General features: G+C 37.0%; 3 protein-coding genes across 3 annotated transcripts; 2 read left to right on the top strand and 1 right to left on the bottom strand.

Moving 5' to 3' along the window:
• Positions 1-3,023, top strand: LOC127939013 (cytochrome P450 2J2-like). Its single transcript, XM_052535986.1, has 9 exons — positions 1-210; positions 341-503; positions 604-753; positions 863-1,020; positions 1,130-1,306; positions 1,384-1,525; positions 1,602-1,789; positions 1,951-2,092; positions 2,365-3,023. Exons 1-9 carry the CDS (start codon positions 28-30, stop codon positions 2,538-2,540), a joined length of 1,479 nt encoding a protein of 492 aa, XP_052391946.1. The 5' UTR covers positions 1-27; the 3' UTR covers positions 2,541-3,023.
• Positions 3,024-5,961: 2,938 nt separating this feature from the next.
• On the top strand, positions 5,962-9,679 carry LOC127939009 (cytochrome P450 2J2). The gene is made up of 9 exons (XM_052535983.1): positions 5,962-6,354; positions 6,587-6,749; positions 7,153-7,305; positions 7,381-7,541; positions 7,918-8,094; positions 8,201-8,342; positions 8,419-8,606; positions 8,772-8,913; positions 9,055-9,679. The coding sequence occupies exons 1-9, from the start codon at positions 6,163-6,165 to the stop codon at positions 9,228-9,230; spliced, it is 1,494 nt and encodes a 497-aa protein (XP_052391943.1). The 5' UTR covers positions 5,962-6,162; the 3' UTR covers positions 9,231-9,679.
• Positions 9,680-9,851: 172 nt separating this feature from the next.
• Positions 9,852-20,851, bottom strand: LOC127939006 (protein Hook homolog 1-like). The gene is made up of 22 exons (XM_052535979.1): positions 20,711-20,851; positions 19,320-19,405; positions 18,705-18,777; positions 18,561-18,611; positions 18,137-18,269; positions 17,952-18,019; positions 17,790-17,852; positions 17,602-17,685; positions 15,697-15,860; positions 15,342-15,482; positions 15,044-15,245; positions 14,772-14,882; positions 14,603-14,690; positions 14,257-14,323; positions 13,606-13,746; positions 13,416-13,503; positions 13,222-13,253; positions 13,030-13,112; positions 12,729-12,829; positions 12,427-12,528; positions 12,219-12,287; positions 9,852-11,371 (listed from the first exon to the last, which is right to left on the bottom strand). Exons 1-22 carry the CDS (start codon positions 20,753-20,755, stop codon positions 11,216-11,218), a joined length of 2,148 nt encoding a protein of 715 aa, XP_052391939.1. The 5' UTR covers positions 20,756-20,851; the 3' UTR covers positions 9,852-11,215.
• Positions 20,852-21,807: the final 956 nt, after the last annotated feature.

The following is a 21,807-nucleotide window of genomic DNA, read 5'->3' as shown; positions in this document are numbered from 1 at the left end:
AAGAGCATCTGCTGTTCCTCTACCACCATGATCCTGCACTTGATATACGACAGCTTTGATTTTAAAAGCTGGATCATTTTCTTTTTCGTATTTCTGCTCCTTGTAGATATGATCAAAAACAAGAATCCTTCCAATTTCCCGCCAGGACCCTGGCCTCTGCCATTCCTGGGAACTGTCTTCACTAAGATGGATTTTAGGAGCATGGCTAAGGTGGGAGCTAAATTCATATGGTTTTAATTAGCATGTTTGTCTATTTAAAGCAATTTTAGATGTTGATTTAATTTATTGTCTTGTTTCTGGACTTGATTGATATAAATAAAATAAAAATTTTGAATTTCAGTTGGCTGAAGCCTATGGGAAGGTGTTCAGCTTAAGAGTGGGGAGTGAGAAAATGGTAATCATATCTGGATATAAAATGGTAAAGGAGTCCCTCATTACTCAGAGTGATAGTTTTGTTGAGCGTCCAAATGTCCCTCTGTTTCACAAAGTTTTCAAGGCAATTGGTAAGCGCACTGACCACAATGACCTTAATGCTTAGTACCAGTTTTTATTCTTCGAGTTGGTGATGTTTTATTATTAATGATAAGTTTCATCATTATATAGGTATATCAATGAGTAATGGATACCTGTGGCGGTCGCATAGGAAGTTCACTGCCTTCCATTTGCGGATGTTTGGAGAGGGGAAGAAAAGCCTTGAGCACAGGATCCAGGAAGAGTGTGTCTTCCTTTGTGATGCCTTTAAGACAGAAAAGGGTATGGTGTAAATATCTCACTAACAGGAGAATCTTTGTTTACTGGGGCAAAGAAGAATGACACCAATTTGCAATTTAATAAACATCCTTTTTTTTCTTCTCTCAAACAGGACCTTTCAACCCTTTGGCTATCTTAAGCGGTGCTGTCTCAAATACTGTTGCTTCTTTGATATTTGGTCAACGCTTTGAGTATCATGATGAATGCTACCAAAGTATCCTGCGTCTTGACACCGAATGCGTTAAGTTAATGGGCTCTCCTAGAGCACAGGTACTGATTCATAATAGCATCCTTAAACACTAGTTTCATATTTTAACGTCCTGTGAGGTAATTATTATTCAAAATCTGTATTCATCACCTATAATGTCATCTTTTACAGCTGTACAATGTGTTTCCTTGGCTATTGGAATATTTACCTGGCCCCCACCAGACAATTTTTTCCAACTATAAGAAGATCAAAAATTTCCTGAGAGGAGAGATCATTAAACACAGAGAGGACTGGGACTCTTCAAACCCTCGTGACTTAATAGACAATTATCTGACTGAGATGGAAAAGGTGCAGTAAGTAAAGGTGGAATTTTCTTTCTGAATATGAAGATGTTTGAATAATTCAGCATGTTTTTTTTTCCATAGAAAAAGAGTGACCCCCAGGCTGGTTTTAACATAGAAGGGTTAGTGATAACTTGCCTGGATGTAATTGAGGCCGGGACAGAGACCACTGCCACTACATTACGCTGGGGTCTTCTTTTTATGATCAAATATCCAGAAACACAGAGTGAGTTTGGTTTGGTCAGTTTTAAAGAAAAGACATATTGTCACCACTTTACAACTATCTTGTATTTCCCATTCAGGAAAGGTCCAGGAAGAGATAGACAGGGTGATTGGACAGTCGCGTCAACCCTGTTTGGCTGACAGAGTTAATATGCCCTACACTGATGCTGTCATCCATGAGATGCAAAGACTTGGAGATGTTGTTCCAATGGGATTCCCTAAAAAAGCTGTTAAAGACACAAAACTAGGAGGATACTTCATTCCAAAGGTAGGAATTCTATTCTATTCAAGACTAGTCTAGACTTGATTGAAATTTACATGTATTTTAAAACATATAGTCAATGATCTCATATCGGCATACATTTCTTACGTCAATCAGCCATTGTTGTTTGCTACACAGATCAGCAGTTTTCATTCTCTCTTTATTAGGGCACTGCTGTTTCAACAATCCTGTCTTCAGTACTACATGACCCAAACGAATGGGAGACACCAGACACCTTTAACCCAGGACACTTCCTGACTGAAAATGGCCAGTTTCGAAAGAGAGATGCCTTCATGCCATTTTCATCAGGTAATGTTTTATAAATATTTATATATAACTTTTCTAATTGTGTGATTTTTTGTTGTTGTTGAATAGTGTTAAATACAGAAGAACAAAATTAGCACTCACTTTAACAGGGCAATTTGCTTTTATAAATTAATAAAAAACTGCCTTATGCAATGATGTAATATTTAATTTTTTCACAAAACAATGAGCGGTTTTGAATGAATGAACTCTCAGGCTGTTATACAACAAAAATACCTAAATTTACCTCAATTGTGCTCTATGTCATCTGCTCATAGGTAAGCGAGCGTGTGTGGGAGAGCAGCTGGCCCGTCAGGTGCTCTTCCTGTTTTTCACCTCCCTGCTGCAGCAATTCACCATCTCCAAATGTCCAGGAGAGGAACCCAGTTTAGTGGGCGAGATATGGTTCACATATGCTCCTGCTCCCTACCGTATATGTGTGTCCTCACGTTAGGACAAAACAAAGTCAGAAAAATAAGACAGAATATGTCTGGATAATTATCTTTTATGTTAGCATCTCATTTGTTGCAATGTAGTACACTTGATTTTAATGTATACAGTATGTGTAAATGTATCAATACATATATTAATGATTTTGTTGTACTGTACAAATGCATATGTATTGATTCATGTAACAATGCACTGTCTACATTATTTACGGATGTATAATCATATTTGTCATGTAAATAAATTACAACTAAATCTCTGTTTCATGCAAAAAAAAAAAAAAATACAATAAAGATGACTAGAATTGTTTCATATAAAAAGACAGATTCTTTGAGTTACTTTAACTATACTGAGTAAAGGAATGTCACAGATTCATTGCTAAACAACAGCTGGGGTATTATGTAACTTCCTGCAACCCCAAAACTATGAAAGGCCTAATCCTCTTGAAATCTGAAACACTGAGTGTACAGTCAACACATATGGACAAAATCCCTTTTTAGATTGTGTGCGTGTGTGCTTTTAGGACAAATGTCCCTCTCTGATATGCACATTTAATTAAACATGTTTAAGTAGAAAGACTGAAATAGTAATTTTTCTACTTTTCCTTTCCTTAATTTCAAATCTTAGAGTGTAGTAATTGTACCCAGTGTTAAACAGTGTGATAAAATCTACATTTACAAACTTCTCAGACTGTAAAAATGGAGCAGCACATATCAGGCATGCATTACATTTCACAAAGTCTCTGCAGAGAATAGAGGAAGAGAGCAAAACAAGCGTGTCTTATTACCTCCCCAACCCTCTTGACTACCCAGGAACAAAGGCCCTGGGGAAGCAAGAACCCAAAATATTCATACGGTACATTACACACGTTTATATCATGTTTTAGCTGGAGTGTTCTGTACTGTTATGCATTAAGAAACATGTCGTCCAACCAAAGCACTTTAGCATTGTCATGATTGCACGGAAGTTCTTATCTGTAGTTCAGCTGTGTAAGTCATTATGTATGACGTGTTCTTGGTAGAGATTCATTTGGAATGCAGAAGGTTCACACGGAGGTTGAACTGAGGCTCTGTTTTTGTTGGAAACTATAGCATGAACAATAAACATTGATTACGTAACAGGGTTACATAAGGTCTCCCAAGCTGCTCGAATGGTCTCTTGGTGCTGAGACCCACATTAACTCTCTCTTTTCAGATAAATAGCACTCGTGCACTCTCTCTCTCACAAACAAATACACCCTATTAACAACAGCTTGTCTAAAATAAGTTGGTTTACCTCAGAGGAAACAGCTGCTTATAGACTCAGCCATGGTTTTATACAGTATTCCTTATATGAGTGCTTGCAGTTTAAAAGCTGCTTGTTTGTGATTTGTTTACTGCTGCTGCTTATAGATTTACAGTCATAAAAATCCAGCAAATGTTCCACCAGGACCCTGGCTGCAGCCTGTCCTAGGAAATGTCTTCACAATCTAAAACTATTGAACTGTTGATGAGGAACTCATACATTTATTACAACACTGTAGTGATGATGTAACATTAAGATATTGCTAATTTACTATATAACTGAACAATAATAATGTTATTTTTTATATTAATATATTTAATCACTCAAGGGGAAACCTTCGTTGACTGCTCTGTTTCACCTTTATTTGAAAAAGGCAGAGGGTAAATAACTCTAACAATAGCAATAAGACAACCAATGTGTTAAAGAAAGGAAGCACAACATATTTGTTTATAATACAGCTACTGTATATATGGAATTAAAGTAGCAAGATAATTTGTGATTATTATATATAGTTTTATTGCAGATAAACAAAGTGGTCTTGCTCAATAGGTGCAAAATAAGGATGCTAATTATTTTGAATGTAAAGAAAAACTTCTTCTATGATTGTACAGCAGGTCTAAACACAATTTTCTTCCATTGTCTTTGACGCTGACCCCTGACTGAAAAGCAAAATGACATAAAATAAGAAGTCTTGTTTTTTGTGGAATTGACCAAAATGATGTGAGTTTGTGAACAAGAGCAGATATTTGCCAATGGTCTTAGAAAAAAAAATGAAATTCAAAGGCAGTTTTGCTGACATAAAAATCTTAGAAAAGCAAACCTTGTGTCTCTCAATATGGCTAGAACTGCAGTAAAGGACAAAAATCTAGGAAGCTATTTTATACCAAAGGTGAAAGAAAAATATTTAAATACACTGGCTCACGTGGAGCTGTTCATCTTTCTCACCATTCTCCTGCAGAACTTCAGTTTCAGCCCTCCTCCTGGTGAGGAGTCCAGTCTGGAGAGCCAGGTGGGCTTCACACAAGCCCCCCTGCCATACAAGCTCTGCGAGAATGCAGTACAAATTTAATGCAAGAAATATCACCCACAACTTCATTATGTTTATTTGGGACTTTTTTTATATGTATAATACATATACAAAGTCATTTAAATTGTACATTATGTACTACTACTTTTTCTTTTTGCCAAAATGTAACACCATTATATAGATTATGATCTGTACTATAAACACAAGGAAATGTGCTTTGGCCTTCAACACTTACTTCCTGTCAACACAAGGAAAGAATTTGTTCTGTCTGAAAATAGAACAGTTGTTAAAATGTGGGAACCTTTTTCAGAACCTCTGTTTACTGTAGCTCTTTATGCATTATTTCTTTCCCTCCTACAATATCTATTGATTATGCATACATTTTTAGTTTTTGCCAGTCTCTTATTACTTCTGCAAGGTGCCACACCTTTGATATACATGGCTGATGACTAGGTGTTTTTCCCCTCTTCTTTGTGATTGCTTAGTGTATGTGCTGTGTAAATATAATTATATTACGCTAATTTGATAAGTTTTGTGGGGTTTTTTTTTTTTTACCCAATAAATGTCAAATTAATGTCTTACGTAAGCATAAGATATTTCTTTAAAAAATAGTTTCACACACACACACAGAGACACATAGTTGTTTTCTGTTGTTTTATTACTTACCTTTAACCTGCCTGTATTAAAGAATTCATAAAGTCATGTATCTTTCTGATTTAGCAATTTTACATCTCATTTTCAAACCAACACATAACCTTTCCCTGAGTGACCATTAGTGCACCTTATTGATTGATTTGAAAGCTCTAAAATATGAACTGGTACTGCCAGCTTTGTATGAAAAGTGTTTTGGAACTATCAGGATCATGTGTTTTGCACTGACATCTTTTGTCCCCTATTTACACTGCAAATCAAAGAGCAAATATAGACATGAATGAATATGGGAGAGTGGGGAGGATTCAATCACTAACACTATGGCAAAAGTCAAGCACGGTTAAAAATGAACCTGCAAGGTATAAACTCCAATAGTCCACCTCACTTCTGGTCTCAATCATGCTGCAGATAATAATGCAATCTGAGGAAGACGCCCCATTAAAATTAATGAACATATTAGCCGACATTCATTCGACACTCAAAAATCTCTGACACAACAAGAGTAATCTAAACCGTCAAGAAGTTGTGTAACTCCGAGTCCATTTTCTGTTAAAAACATTACATCTATTGAGAGAAGTATGAGGGGAGTGGCAGGCTGAACAGATGGACAAAGGCTGCCTGTTCAACATACACTCTGCAAACCTCACATTATCCTTCTTCGCCTGTCATGGTGCTAACCTCAGTTCTCGAGATTCTCGATTTTAGAGGACTACTGCTCTTCATAGTGGCATTTCTCTTGGTGGCAGACTATGTGAAGAACAGAAACCCACCGAATTACCCACGTGGCCCTTTCTCTCTTCCACTCCTAGGAAATGTCTTCAACGTTGACTCGAAGGAGCCGCATATATATCTGACAAAGGTGAGCAGACAATATTGATACTTATGGGTTGATAGGACAGGACAATGTTTATTAATATATATATATATATATATATATATATACAATATTGAGATAAGAGATAACATGATATGGTGTGTATGACATTTAGATCATGCTTGCAGTTTGCTGACAAAAAATATTTATGAACCCAATGATTTGCATTAGTTACAGTCACATGCTTCAAGCTTCTGCATTGTTGTTCTCCTCACAGCTAGGCCATGCCTACAACGATATATTCAGTCTGCGATTAGGAAGAGACAAAGTGGTCTTCATCACTGGTTATAAACTGGTGAAGGAGGCCCTGGTGACTCAAGCTGAAAACTTTCTGGATCGGCCCTACAGTCCATTACAATGTCGAGTCTACTCGGGCAATGGTAGGTTAAATAATACCGACCTATCACAAGAGAAAAGCATTGTTTATTGTGAATCTGAAGAACCAAAGTCCCTTTGAATAAACATTCCTTTAAACTGTGAAGCCCAAATAGTTACATAATTTGGATCTGTTATTTATTTCTAAAATAAAAATTTAAAAAAGTATTTTTAATAGTGCCAAACTGTTTAGACATGTCCTAAAGCTTGCTAAAACGGTTGCAAAAAAGGACATAAAATGAATAGAAAATAACACCGCTCATTTAATATTTAGATTATAAGATCATCATCTTCTGACGTTTACAAACATACTTTCACAGATTATTTTTTGGGAAAAAAAGTTTCAGGTCCTAAACTTTCAGTATCCTATGAAACCCGATTATATACTGATTTTTCGTGTCCGGACAGCTGGACTCTTCTTCAGTAATGGTGAAATGTGGAAGAAGCAACGACGTTTTGCTCTGTCAACACTGAGGAATTTTGGGTTGGGAAAGAAAACAATGGAGCTGACCATCTGTGAAGAGAGCCGCTTCTTACTTGATGAGATTGACAAACAGAAAGGTACACAAAACTTTGCATGTATCAGAATCAATTTAGGGTAAATAACAGGACTCATCTAGTTTTTGTCCTTCTCAGGAGGCGCTTTTGACCCAACCATTCTTTTCAACAATGCGGTTTCCAATATCATCTGTCAAATGGTGTTCGGCCAGAGATTTGATTATGCAGACCACCAATTCAGGACAATGCTAAAATACATATCTAAAAGCATTCAATTAGAGGGGTCCATTTGGGCACAGGTAAATAAATAATTTTTCTTTCTGATAATTGTCCTTTATGTACTGTAATACCACAAAGACCCCTCAGACCATGATGAGTTTGTTTCTTCATCAGAACAGATTTGAAGAAATTTTGCATTTTATTATCAAGTGGCTCCCCTTGAGTAAATGGGTGCCGTTAGAAGGATCCATTGGTGAGCAACTGATACCTAGTTTCAAAACTCTTTTCTGAAGAAGAAACAAACTCATCTACATCTTTGATGACCTGAGGTTGAGTAAATCTTAAGCCAATTTAAATTTTTTGGAGAGCTACTCCTTCAAATATCTATTCATAATTAATTCTGGTCATGCAGCACTACTACAGACACATGAGTGAATAAAAATGTTTTACATTCAGCTCTATGAAGCATTTCCCACCATCATGAAGCATCTTCCTGGGCCACACAATGACATGTTCAGTAACTACAAATTATTGCAAGCCTTTGTTAAAGAGGTTGTTGTCAAACACAAGGCCGAACTGGATCCCTCAGAGCCTCGAGACTACATCGACAGCTTCCTAATTGAGATTATGAAGGTAATACAACTATTAAAATGCCAGGAGAACTACAAACTAGCCTATTGAACTTGCATGTATTTGTAGGAATACAGCAACTTATTTTACTCCTTCCATCCCTTACCAGAAGCCACATGAAACAACAGATGGTTTTGATGAAGAGAACATTATTCCATGTGTTCTAGACCTGTTTCTGGCTGGGACCGAAACTACATCCACTGCATTATGTTGGGGTCTCATATACCTCATCACTTACCCAGAAGTACAAGGTGAATTTCAATAAACTAAGCATATAAGTAGTAACTCATACGTAACTGATATTTTAATATATGGTGTCAATTGTAGAAAAAGTTCAGGAGGAGATAGACAGAGTGATTGGACGCTCAAAGGAGCCGAGTATAGCCGACAAGGCCAACATGCCCTACACTGAGGCTGTCATCCACGAGATCCTGAGATTCGGAGATATTGTACCAATGAATGGCTTGCGGATGGCTGACAAAGACACAACCCTTGGAGAGAGCTTCATCCCAAAGGTTAGTGATACGCAGTTAATTTATTCAGATAAGAACTAAATTCAGCAATATTTTCCTATTTTAAAAATGTAATCACTTCCAAAAGTTATTAATTTGGCTGACTGACAAAAATGGTTCTCAAAAAGGGATCAATGGTGTATTTTGACACATTATCGTTTCAACCAGGGTACAGCAATTTTACCCATACTGCACTCGGTTCTCTTTGATGAGAATGAATGGGAGACACCCTACGAGTTCAATCCTGGGCACTTTTTAGACAAAGAGGGCAAGTTTGTGAGGCGGGACGCATTCATGCCCTTTTCTGCAGGTAAATTGAAAATACCATGTACCAAAAGATAATATATTATTAATCATTTACACTACCATTCAAAAGTTTGGGGTACGTAAGAAAACTAATAAATAAATAAATAATTATAATAAAATAAATACTTCTGTGTCTCTGTCACAGGAAAGAGGGTCTGTTTGGGGGAGCAGCTCGCGAGAATGGAGCTCTTCCTTTTCTTTGTCACTTTGTTCAGAAAATTTCGATTTTCAGCAGCAGAGGGTGAGAAACTCAATCTTGATGGAGTGATAGGAGTAACACGCACCCCACACCCCTTCAAGATCCATGCAACGGCACGCTGATTCTATTATGCCAATAAATCAACATTATAAAGCAATATAATACTAACGTCATTGAATATGACAATGTATCTGTTTAACATTAATGAAGATGATGTCCTGTCTTTTGCTGACTTATATAAAGTTCAGTAGTTCCTGATTAATTAATGGGTGTGAGAGAATACATATTTAGTTCCCATGTGTCAAACATGCATAAACCTGCTTAGTAATGCCTAGTCTATAAAAACTAATAGCGTGATAGATGAACATTGCCCTAGAAAAAAAAAATAGAGAAAAGGTCACTAGAACAAGTTAAACATTATAGAATCATCTACCTGTTGGAACCAATTTCAGATTGTGGGGTCAAGGGGATGAAGTTCAAGATTTTTAAGGTGACAGATAATACATAGCAACAGATATTAGTCGGACACATAAACAAGGTTTTGTCATGATAATAAACAATGTTGAAATCCTAGTCACGTCAGAATATGTTCCTGTTGGATTTTTTTGTGTCTTCTTTCAGCACCACTAGTGACACTGCGGGACTGTAAAATTAACGAAATATTTAAATTAGTCGCCATCTAGTGGTGAGACATGAGTAAAGACTTCGAAAGGTAGGGTTATTAACATGCAAGCAAGGCGGTATTGCAAAACAGTATTGTTTATTCATAACAAATAAATGAAGGCTGCAAGTGCTCTTTAACTCCAAATATTACTCTAACACCATATGAATCCAATCTTATAATTTATAATCTCACACAAACAATGACAGTGCTCATAAAATTGAGAACACAGATTTAAGAGTTCTTCCTTTGAACACACCATACATACATATTAGCATTTCAAAAAACAACAGCATTTACCCATCACAGGCCAAAAAAGCCTAGTAGAATAAAACACCGCAAAAGACAAACCAGAACCGTAATGATTAACCTTACTATTTAAAACAGAATTAATATTATCTCCCAACACAAACAGAGTGTTTATTTCAAAACGCAACAGTTAGTCTATTAGCGGACAGCTAACTCAACCTAAGCAGGGGCAGATTTTCACAATACAGCAAAAGCCATTTCACAATGCAGCTATGTTTCTCAAGTCAAGCATGTTTTTTTTTTTTATGAGTGGTATACAACACATTCAAAGCAGTCACAGCAGTTACCTATGGCCTGATATAATTCTGTGCTGGTGTTCAAATCCTGATACTTGAGGTCTTTTCACAGACCGGACACATTATAAAAGGCCCCTCTGCTTGTTAAAAGAGCATGCAAGAGTCCTATCACAGTCAACTGAATATAAAATACCATAAGTGGCTGAATGAAGCACCTGGATACAGATTTAATCAATTCAAGTGATTATATGCATGTCTTTTTAAATGTTTTAATGTTTCGATGCATGTTGTTGTTGTTTAGTAAAGTCATTATAATAGGAACAAACTAAGAAATCTGGTGTCCAGCACCAGATACATCGTCATCCTGATCGTCATCCTGATTTTGATTGGTTAGGGCAAAATGTGCAGTCTGCATATACTTTCAATGTTTTATAAGACATACCTGCGTGACTTCAAATATATTCCACGGCTGCATAGTGTATAGTTGGAAGTAATTTCTAGCAAAAGCATGCATGCTACCATTACAGGACGCATTGAATGCATTTGTTCCTGCACAGTCTGAGTGAGCTCGACAAGGATGGATCTGTGACCTTCAGTGTATAAATGCTGGTTCAGAAATGACCCTGCTGCAGAATGTTATAGGTGCTTGTTTAGTACTGAAAGTGAAAAAGCCTGCTACTGTACGTCATAGTGTACTGAATGAATATCTTTCATCAGAGTTCAGCCCCTTATGTACATTATTATACATGTGTAAGTGTAGTGAGTGATCACATGGGGACACGCTAACGTTCATCATGGCATGCTTGTCCCCTTGTTTAGAAGTGTACTTAAGGTCACTTGAGTTTAAGTGTGAGGGGAAGGAGGAGAAGAGCAGGAAGTTGGGGAGGTACTCAGGACAAGGTTACTTGGAAGAAGGGGCAGGCACGTTGATGGACATGGTGCGCCGGGCATTGGTCACCTGCCGCTGCTGAGCCAGGAAGGACTGGCCGGGCGGCACTAGAGAGTTGGATCGCCCACTAAGCCGTGACTCCATTGCCAACTTCTGGTAACTCAAACTCTGTATGTTTATCACAATATGACAAAAAATGTAATACAATTATTGTGAACACAAAGCAATTAACTGTTGATTTTTCAGCAAGGTGGCAATTAAGAAAAAACGTTTTTTTCTTTTAAACTTTACAGAGTGTACACTTATGACTGAGATAGATGTTTCAAAACAACTAATTCAGTTTTCAATTCAATAGGAATTTTTGAGTAACATTCCTTTACTAATCAACCAACACACAAATAAATATTGCAGCATTCTCTATTGAAAAAAAGCTTGAAGAATCCTTAACTGAAAAAATTAACTAAATTACAGCATCTATAATTGACAGATGCAAATATAAATAAATAGCATATTCAATTGACAGCTAAATCCAGCATCTTTAATTGGAATAAACAAACCCAAAAATAAATACCGTATTTTTTGGACTATAAGTCGCACCTGACTATAAGTCGCATCAATCCAAAAGTAAGTCACGATGATGAAAAAAACATATATAAGTCGCACTGGACTATAAAACGCATTTATTTAGAATCAAGAGAAAACATTACCATCTACAGCCGCGAGAGGGCGCTCTATGTCTTCAGTGTAGACTACAGGAGCATTCAGCAGGATAGACGGTAATGTTTTTTTTTTTGGTTCATTTCTCTTGGTTCATGTCAAATTAATTTTGATAAGTCGCAAGACCAGCCAAACTATGAAAAAAGTGCGACTCCAGAAAATATGGTAAATAGATTGCAAATAGATCGCAGAATCTTTAACAAATAAATGGCTTATAGGATCTTTAATTTATTAACTAAATAAAGAACTGCATCATGTATTGACACCATGCACTATAACACCATGCATGTCATCTTACCTTATTATACCAAGCTGTCACAATTAACTTCTCCTCATATTCCCTCAGTTTGGCCTGCTCACACTCCCGCTGAGTAAAGAAGGGAGGATGAGAACCGACAGGAGTTAAAAGAGAAAGAAACAACAAAAAGAATGAGATTGCGAGTGAGAAAGTCTGAAATTGCTAGATGTAAATAACATGTAAAACAGAGAAGTGATGGCTGCTCTACCTCCAGAGCAATGATCCTCTTCTCTTTCTCAGAGAGCAGCACTTTCAGTGACTGGATCTCTGCTGAGGCTGGGTTTAGCTTAGGATCCAGAGCTCGAATCACCTTAGAAACACATGACATATATTATCATTGGAACATATGGGTAATAACTCTCTATATAACAGAGCTTGTAAAAGAGCTTACAATTAGGCAAGAATACATATACTGGCTGATGAAACCTGGCTACAAAATGGTAACACAGACCAGAGCATATAGATAGTAATAGATAGTAAGTATGTAAGAGCTGAAGTTAATGTCAGTACATCACGGGCTTTCTCCAGGTACATCTTGTAGCGTTCCTCCATCGCTCTCATGTCTTCATCTTTCTTCTTCAGCGATGCCATCAGTTCATCCATCTTCACACCTAAAAGTGACATTTATCTCTAAAATTGAGAGGAACTTGAAAGAGTTTTTGTGTCTTACTCAAAGAGGATCATAACATCACTCTAGATCATGGGCATCAAAGTTGAGTGTGACTCAGTCTTTGTCTATGAGGTTATGAAAAGCCTATGTGAAAAGCAATGTGGGTGAAATATTGGGTTAGGTCAAAATGAAGAAGCTAACTGGTTTGAGTAGCGTCTGGCTGAAGGTCCTCCAACAGCTCTTTCTTCTTCATGATTTCATCTTGTGCCTTATTCAGTTGCACCCTAGGGAAAAAAATAACATAAGGACCATCAGTTTCAGAAAGTGCATAAGATGCTCAAACATAGCTAAAACAACAACAACAACAAAAATTTGCTTAAATGGCAAACTTACATATGAGCATCCAGCTTCCTCTTCAGATGAGACTGTATGAAAGGAAACAAGCAACGTGACTTTTAATGAAAAGTATCACCATCACAATGAGAAAGAAATAAAAGACCAGATCATTTAGCAAAGTAAATGTTCATGCAGCACTGACCAAAAATGTGCAAAAACAGCACCACCAAGTGGCTCAAACACACACTTACATCTTCAGGTTTGGTCCCTTGTGTCTGCAAGGCCTTCTGTAGATCCTCTACCTGCTGCTGGAGCTCACTAATTCTTTCTCTGTTTAGCCTTAATACATATAAAACAACACAACACATTCTCACACGGGCATGTTTATATGTAGAAAACGGTACGGTCAGTTTATGTTTGATGTATTTTGACAATCTGTACCTGTTCTCAGTGTCCAGCTGGCTGCGTCCGCGCCGGGCCTCCTCCAGCTGCTCCTGCAGCTCAGTTACACGCTCGTTCTCTAACTCCTCCTGCTGCAAACGCAACATCTTGTTCTCATGCTGCAGACGGATGAACTTCTCCCTGGAAAAGCAGACATATTCAATCAGCATACACAAATAAAGGAGCACTTCAATGGTAACTAAGATTTTCCATGCACTAAAGATGTGAATCACAAAGGCATTAGGTTCAGAATGGCATGCTACAGTACTATGCTAGTCTTGCTATTGATATTAAAACAGTAGTAATGACCATTTTAACAACTCGTTCTTCACTCATTATTACCAATTATGAAGACTTTTCTTCACACAATTTATTTCAACTTTCAATTAAACAACATTATCACAGTTTTCACAAAAAAATATTATACAGCACAACTGTTTTCAATATTGATAATGATACCAAATGTCACTTGAGCACTAGATCAGAATAATATAATGATTTCTGAAGGATCATGTGAGACTGAAGACTGCAGTAATGGATGTTAAAAAAAATCAACTTTACCCTTACAGGAATAAATGACATTTTGAAACATATTAAATCAGAAATAAATCTTTATGATTTACCTGCTATATATATATATATATATCATACCTGTACTCAATGGGCAACATCTCAGCTGCCAGGTTTTCATGGTTTGGACTTCCTGTTTGATATTTTCCTGTGAAGCATGAAATATACACAAGTTCAAGTTTCGTACCATCTGTTTACTGAGCTGCGAAGTGACCCAGACAGAACACTCGAGCTGGGTTCAAGGCTGCACTGTGGTTGGAATATCAATGTAACAGGCTGTACTGCCTCCGAATTAGCAGATTTGACTGAATTTAAATTGGCTAAGCCAAACGCTCCTCAGGAGTGGAGGAACAGTTATCGCACTCAGTAGACCCTACCTGCTCCGATTCATGAGCAACATCTCTAGGTGTGGGGTCTGCAAACATACCTGCTTGTAATAGCTGGTCCTGTTGGGCCTGTGTGCATCGCAGCTCTTCATTAATCTCTCTGAGAGTGTCCCGTTCAATGCTGATCCTCTGATCAATCATACAGAAACACAATTATCCCAAGGTTTTGGCATGTGTATGAGTTACTACAGGGTGAATGTGCCGGTCTACCTCTTTCTCCTTCAGTAAAGCATCATATTTCTCCTGAAATTTCTTCATCTCGAACACCAGGTTATCAGCCCGACGGGACTCATCAGACAGTTTCCTGTGGAGCTCCTGGCCCTGAAGTTCCAAAAACAATGTAATGGTTATCTTTTGATTTTTCAGCAGCAATTATTCCAGTGTTTGATCAATTTAATGCATCCTTTCGAATAAACATATTATTTCTTAAAAAAACATGATGCAATGATAAAAATAAAATAAAACTGCTAGCATGTTTACACCTGTTTCTTGTATGTCTCTAACTGAGTTCTTGCAGCATTAGCTTTGCGTAGCTCCTCTTCAAGGCTGACTGTGTTATGCATATAGGTCATATTCTTCTCCTCCAGAATTTTGACTTGCCGTCTGAGGTCACTTAGATCTTCTAACTTCTTCCTGTACGTTTCAACAGAGGCCTCTAGCTTGACTGCCCGGTCAGAGCAGCTCCTAAACAAACACAAATCAATCATAAAACTTCCCAAAACACCCAAAGAGGATACTGGCAAAAACGACTTGTTAAAATATGTATGACCTAGCGCAAACCTTAATATGTCTAATTCATCTTTAAGCGATCGCGACTCCTCAGCCAGACTGGTCAGTTCATCATTACGATGCTGAAGCTCCACCAGTTGTTTCTCCAGCTCTTCACAGTGGATGCGGTAATCATCTTTAGCTGCCTCGAGTCTGGTTATTACACATTCATTATTTACACTGCAAGCTATTTTAAATGGAGGCATTCTACCCACGCTTGGTTCATCATGTCAATGCTTGTCTACTTATGCATCCACAACAATATTCAGAACATCAGCAGGTTAATATCAAGCAAGTTGCAGATAATATTTGACCAGTTAGTTTGGATATGGAGAATGATGGATCTTGTAGTCAGATGAAGCTGTACCTGAAGTTCTCCTCCTGAAGCTGTTCTAGCTGTAGCTGTAGTTGGCTGTGCTTCCTCCCTGATGGAGTGCTGGGGTTATCAAACATATCAAGCTGACTGGATCGATCAGTCAAGAGGTCGTTTTCTGCCAGGAGGCTGTTTCTTTCCTCCTGTAGCATTGTCACCTGTTCAAAGGGCAAAAGGTCAAACATCAGGGCATTCTGGAAAGTGTCAAGCTAACTACATACGACATATTGGAACATACATAGAATTGTGTGTAGAGTTGTACTGTACGATCTACACTACCGTTCAAATGTTTGGGGTCAGTAAGATCTTTTAATGTTTCTGAAAGAAGTATCCCATGCTCACCAAAGCTGCATTTATTTGATCAAAAATAAGAATTCTTACAATTTAAAATGAATGTTTTCTATTTTAATTTATTTTAAAATGCAATTTATTCCTTTAATGGCAAAGCTGTATTTTCAACAGCCATTAATCCAGCCTTCATGTCACACGATCTTTCACAAACCATTTGAATATGCTGAGAAACACTTTTTTATATTACATTATTATTTTTTGTGGAAAATGTGATCCATTTTTAGATTATAAATACATTTTTTGATCAATTTAACGCATCCCTGCTGAATAAAATAATTACTTTCTTAAAAAAAAAAACTTACTGACCTCAAACTTTTGAATAATAATGTATGTACAGAACATGATGTAAAGATTATTTTCATTATTTTGTGAATTATAAGAGATTTGCAATTTAAAAAATGTTTCGCTGCCCAACTACTTACCAAAAAAGGAAATAAACCAGCTAAGAAAAATAAAACAACTTTCATTGTTTTTTTTTAATTAGCATTTAGCAAATTAAGTCAAACAAGTCCACTGTTCAAGTTAAGCATGTTAAATCTTTCACACCCAAACAGAAAATGGATTTTATTCTCGTTTTAGAGTGTGCTAGTATATAACCCAGTAATTTAGGCACTGACCCCATGACCTTTTTTTGCCACACAAAACCCCCAGATAAGACCAGTTTTTCAGTGGTTAGATCGGTTAGTGTCAATGCAGTCTTTTAGTTTTAGTTAGGCTAGGTTATCATGCATTTGTTTAGACTTACCTCTCAAAGGTCAAGGATACTTTTACAACTCAATCTGTCAAGAATCAGCAACACGTGAATTTCTAACCTATTTGTGTGCACATGAAAATTAACACCTTTAAATGTACTAAATTTACCACAATTTCCAAAAGGGAAATATATACTAAAGTATTTAATAAAACACTGTACATGACAAATTACTTTACCACTTGGTAAATCAAAAAACACATCAGCCTCTGCAGAGACAAACAAAAAACACTTGCACTCAAAGGCTAAATCTGTTCATCTGTGAAGGTGCAGCAGAAAACAGATGCTGACACTTGTCTGCAAACATAGCCACTAAAACTAATGCCGTCTCTGGATTTCTTTGACTAATGTAGACAGCTTGTAAATATTTCAGCACCTCTGTATATTCATATCTAAATCAAGGAATAATAATAATATGCATGGTTTCTATTAATAAACCATTTTGTCACAATCTTAACAAAAGTATCTACAGTTGTAGAGCAGCTTTATAGTGGAATTGAGCTCATATTTGATCAACTTTGCTACAATGACACGGTTACTGAACTAAATCAACTAAATGGATTTGAATAATGACACTACTGTTTTTTAAAGCGCTGCTTTACAACTGAGTCATTTCATAATGGATAAATTTTTAACACTGTTATTTTCCTGTGTATTACCGTGAAGCTGCTTTGAAATCTGTATTATATAAACTGCTGCATAAATGAATGTGACTTGACTTTTAACATTCATAATATTATGGTATCTTGATTAATGCAAAACCCCTTGACAGCTGTTTTACTGAAACTGGATCTCACCTGCACATCGAGCTCCTGACAGCGCTGTGCCAGCTCTTCTCTCTCTGCCATGACTTCACTCAGATCCTCCAAGGCTTTTTTTAACTACCAAAAACCACAGCATTGAATACTACATCTAACGACAATATCAGTACTCTTGACAGTTCTCAGCTGACATTATGATGATGTTATATGTCTGTATTTCCTACCTGTTCTTCAACATCTCCAAGATGCTCTGTTCCTAACTGAGACACATTCTCCTTGCTCATAAGCTGTAACCAATACAAAAAGCTTTGAAATTCCTTTTTGTTCTTTATAAATGAAAGAATACATATGACCACATAAAAAAAGCTGAATAAAATGAATCTGACCTCCTGAATAGCAGTCATGACCACATGCTGTACAGATTCCTCCAAGGTCATGATGATCTGGATATACTCTGAACAAAAAACACAGGGTTAAAATGATTATATATACACTCATCACAGGGAAAACAGACGTTAATTATGATAATAAATAATATTTAAAGGTTTGGGTGCACTATCCCTCTAACTACCTTGTTTCCTGTCGCATTTGACTGCACACCCCAGGATGAGCTGTAGGAGGCGTCCCAGCTCTACCTGATCAAACTGCTCTACCACACGCACCAGATCAGGCAGAGGGAATTCTGTCATCTTCTGAGCCAAAACCTGAACACAGAGCGATCATAACACATATTCATTATTAGAATTAATCAGATTAGGTATGGTCATTGTATCTTTGAAAAAAAAAAAAAAAGAGCAAATTTGCAGGCATTCACACAGTTATATCATTATACCACCAAATAATTACAAATTAATTTGACTGTAGGCATGTGTGAATTCAGAATGCTTTGTGTCTGATAAAAGGTTAATTCTAAAGAGTTAAAGTCTGACTGATGACATCTTAAACAGTTCAAATGAACAAATTAGCATTTTAATAAACCAAACCGTGTCATTCACCTCATTATAATAATCAACCATCATCTGCAGGATCTTTTTAAGGTTGTTCATCTGTAAAAATGTAGAGAATCAAAGATTTTAGCATTGACTAATGTTCTCCAAGTTAGATTTAAGCACCAGGGCCTAAAAGAAAAACAAAACTACCTTGAGTCTCACATTATCTCCAACATCCTCTCTAATGCGAGCCAGCCAGCTCTCACTGAACCATGAAGGATCTCTGTAATTGAAATATATTGATCAGTGCAGTTCAGTCTTATCTAATTCAGATACTTTCATTCAAATAAGTTGGTCAAATCAAATCAAATACGTTTTGTTCCAATCCCATCCTGCTTTAATGTGATCAGAATCACGTCACACTCTCAGGCTCTCCAGTCTGATAACAACATATTCTATTTCTATACAATTGAATGTTTATTCAGCAAAAAATATATACATCAAAAAACGTTTCAGGTAATATGACTCTGCGGACTGCCCACAACTCAATGCAAGTCATAAAATATTGACACACTGACAAGCTTAGATATACATCTGTAATGCTGACCTGGAAAAATGAAAAATAAGGGTGAGTGAGAAATGTATAACACAGTCGAGTGTGAAGGAACGAGTCAAAGAAACACTGCAGCTCGACTGGTATTACATGACACTAGCAACATCAAAGTCATGGTTATAATCAAATAAATACAATGAAAGCAATAAAAGTTACTTTGGATAAAAGCGTCTGCCAGTGAATAAATGTCAAGTAGATGTAAACACACTCACATCTGATGCAGGGCTTGAGACATGGCTGCCCCTGAGGTCAGATCCTCTACTGTCTTACAGGGGGCCGCGGTTTTGAAGGTTTGCAGCTGAGGCCACACATACAAAAAAGAAACAAGCTTAAACAGGATAATAATTAACAATCATACACTACAGTGACAGAGATATTCTTAATACATAAAAAAAAAAATTAAAAAGACATTAATAATAGTCATATTATTATTGATTGTAATTAATAAAAAAGCTTTCGGTTTTATTTTTATTAATTGTTGTGCGGTCATACTGACACAGAAAGGATTTGCCTTTTCCCAAAAATGCTTATGTTAATGTAAAATAATAATAATAATAATAATTGATTAGATCCAAGATGACAAAAATATTAAATCCAAGCAATTTTTAAAAGGCTGGTGATTTTTGACTGGGAACAACAAACTGGGAAAAGGGATTTTCAGCACAGCTCAAAGGTTAATTTTACATTTGATTTAATTATTAGTTTCCCATCAACTTGTCAATCCTTATTTGGAAAACCCTGTATTAGTACAATAAAGGCTTTTAAAATCACAACTGGTGCAGCATGATAGTATATTTAACTGAAAATCCAGGAGGTTTTGTGCATCTCAGTTTTGCCATCCAATCTGCTTTGACATAAAGAACACAGAAATGGGACTCTGGGATTTTAGCCAACAAATAACGGATTTAAAATATGGGTAACCATCTATTCAGGTAATCATTATAAGCTGCATTATGAATGACAATATAATATTATAGAGACACCACAAGTTTAGAGAATGATTTAGAGATGATTCAGGAAAGACAGTTTGCTTTTGCATCTCAAGTCATTTTACAAAACCATTCGGAAGAGGACCTAGTGTGAACGCAGTGTGACATCATGGATCAGAGCCAAATGCAGAGGAGCGCGAGCACGCGGTCACATATCGCAATCAAAAATCAAAACGCAATCATATTCAACTGAGACAGGGAATATCTGATTGCATAAGACACATTCAACAAATACTCTACCTAACCAGATTAGACGCCTAAATCGGATGAGGATGGAGTTGGCGGTGACTGTTGGTGTTGTGTACATGTCTTAACAGCATTCTGAGTCTGTTTTCGTTATGATTTTTGTACATACTGGTGTCGCGTGTTGGACGGGTTGCGCTTGGAGAAATTGGCGCTTTTTAATGATGTAATGATGCACCGCCGGGTCCGTTTGGTTTACAAGAGCAAGTGCACACATCTATATGTCTTATTTCCGGTATTTTTGGACCATGGTGTCCAAAGGAAACGACTACCTGCGGCAGGTAACGCTATCTTCAAAAATCTGATCGCGGATAAATAAACGATTCCTGATTCCAAGGACCTTAGAGCTAAACTAAAAGACAGGATCTTACCCAAATAATCAGGCTCTCGCACAGCACCGTTTTATTTAAATCCATATCTCCTCTGTGCGATCGGACAAATATTTCCGTCCACCTGTCAACAATGCGCTTCCCCTCCCCACCTGCGTGTGTGTTTGACTAGCGCTCAGCAGCACTAGTTCACGTCTGTTGCTTCTACGCACTAATTGATACGTAAAGGCTTCGTGAATTCCCGCTGCGTATACAACGCGTGCTTCTTTGATAAGGATTGGGGGATTGAAGGGATCAAGAGCGCAACAGCAAGAAATAAAACACCAATGGTGTATTGAGTTCAGGACACCGTGTAGCCAATCAAAACAGAGATCCGAGGAGCCTAGCAGAGCAGTGAACACGGATCATCTGGTGTAATTTAATCGTTTGGTTTCCACACTATGGAAAGTAAGGAGTTGTAATAAGGATGTAGGCTGCATATTTAATACTGATTTACATTGATTTGTGTTTTCTGTTGTTACACATTAACATCTCTCAAGATTAGCCTACCTTTTTTTGTAATAAAAAAAAGAGATAAGATTGTGACGCAAAGTCACATGCGTTTATCTAGTATGGGAAGAGCACATGTGGGAATACTTCATATACAAAATAGAGACACATTTGTGCCTTTATTGCAAACAACTGTAGAATAGAAATAAATACAAATAGAGAAACTGCATTCCATTAAAGTTTAAATAAACTCTTTCCTTTATTTACTCAATTTATATTTTCACCATAAAGCTGAATGGACATGCCAGAAATAAGCCGAAAAGAAATGTTCTATTGCATCTTCAACCTGTTAACCAGAACACTTGAGAGAGTGTGAATGGTGGGAGTAATCCTTGACTGACATGACACTGGACTTTAAACCATGACAGTCTTCGGGTTCTCATCTGGGCTATTGGTCTCTAACCCACCCCTGTGCCATCAAGGCCCATGTGGATCAAAAGCTGCTATTTTCAGCCACTATAACCTTGCAGTTCAGGCTAAAATGAGAAAGGTAAATATTACCTTGAGCAATTTTTAGCAGAAATCTCCAGAGCAAATACACTGATATGGAGCCAGTTTGGAAGTTGGGTAACTAAGTCACAAGAGCTCTC

The sequence above is a fragment of the Carassius gibelio genome, chromosome A20 (assembly GCF_023724105.1).
Source record: "Carassius gibelio isolate Cgi1373 ecotype wild population from Czech Republic chromosome A20, carGib1.2-hapl.c, whole genome shotgun sequence".
Taxonomy (NCBI): domain Eukaryota; kingdom Metazoa; phylum Chordata; class Actinopteri; order Cypriniformes; family Cyprinidae; genus Carassius; species Carassius gibelio.
This window is presented reverse-complemented; position numbering and strand designations above follow the sequence as displayed.

Coding starts and splice junctions, on each gene's coding strand:
- LOC127939006 (XM_052535979.1), bottom strand. CDS start 20,755: ATGGATTTAAATAAAACGGTGCTGTGCGAGAGCCTGATTATTTGG. Junction 18,778..19,319: donor TCTCAAGCCCTGCATCAGAT/GTGAGTGTGTTT, acceptor TTTCAATTACAG/AGATCCTTCATGGTTCAGTG. Junction 18,270..18,560: donor TGGTTGATTATTATAATGAG/GTGAATGACACG, acceptor CTCTGTGTTCAG/GTTTTGGCTCAGAAGATGAC.
- LOC127939013 (XM_052535986.1), top strand. CDS start 28: ATGATCCTGCACTTGATATACGACAGCTTTGATTTTAAAAGCTGGATC. Junction 1,021..1,129: donor TGGGCTCTCCTAGAGCACAG/GTACTGATTCAT, acceptor CATCTTTTACAG/CTGTACAATGTGTTTCCTTG. Junction 1,790..1,950: donor GAGGATACTTCATTCCAAAG/GTAGGAATTCTA, acceptor TCTCTTTATTAG/GGCACTGCTGTTTCAACAAT.
- LOC127939009 (XM_052535983.1), top strand. CDS start 6,163: ATGGTGCTAACCTCAGTTCTCGAGATTCTCGATTTTAGAGGACTACTG. Junction 6,355..6,586: donor CGCATATATATCTGACAAAG/GTGAGCAGACAA, acceptor TTCTCCTCACAG/CTAGGCCATGCCTACAACGA. Junction 8,914..9,054: donor ATTCATGCCCTTTTCTGCAG/GTAAATTGAAAA, acceptor TCTCTGTCACAG/GAAAGAGGGTCTGTTTGGGG.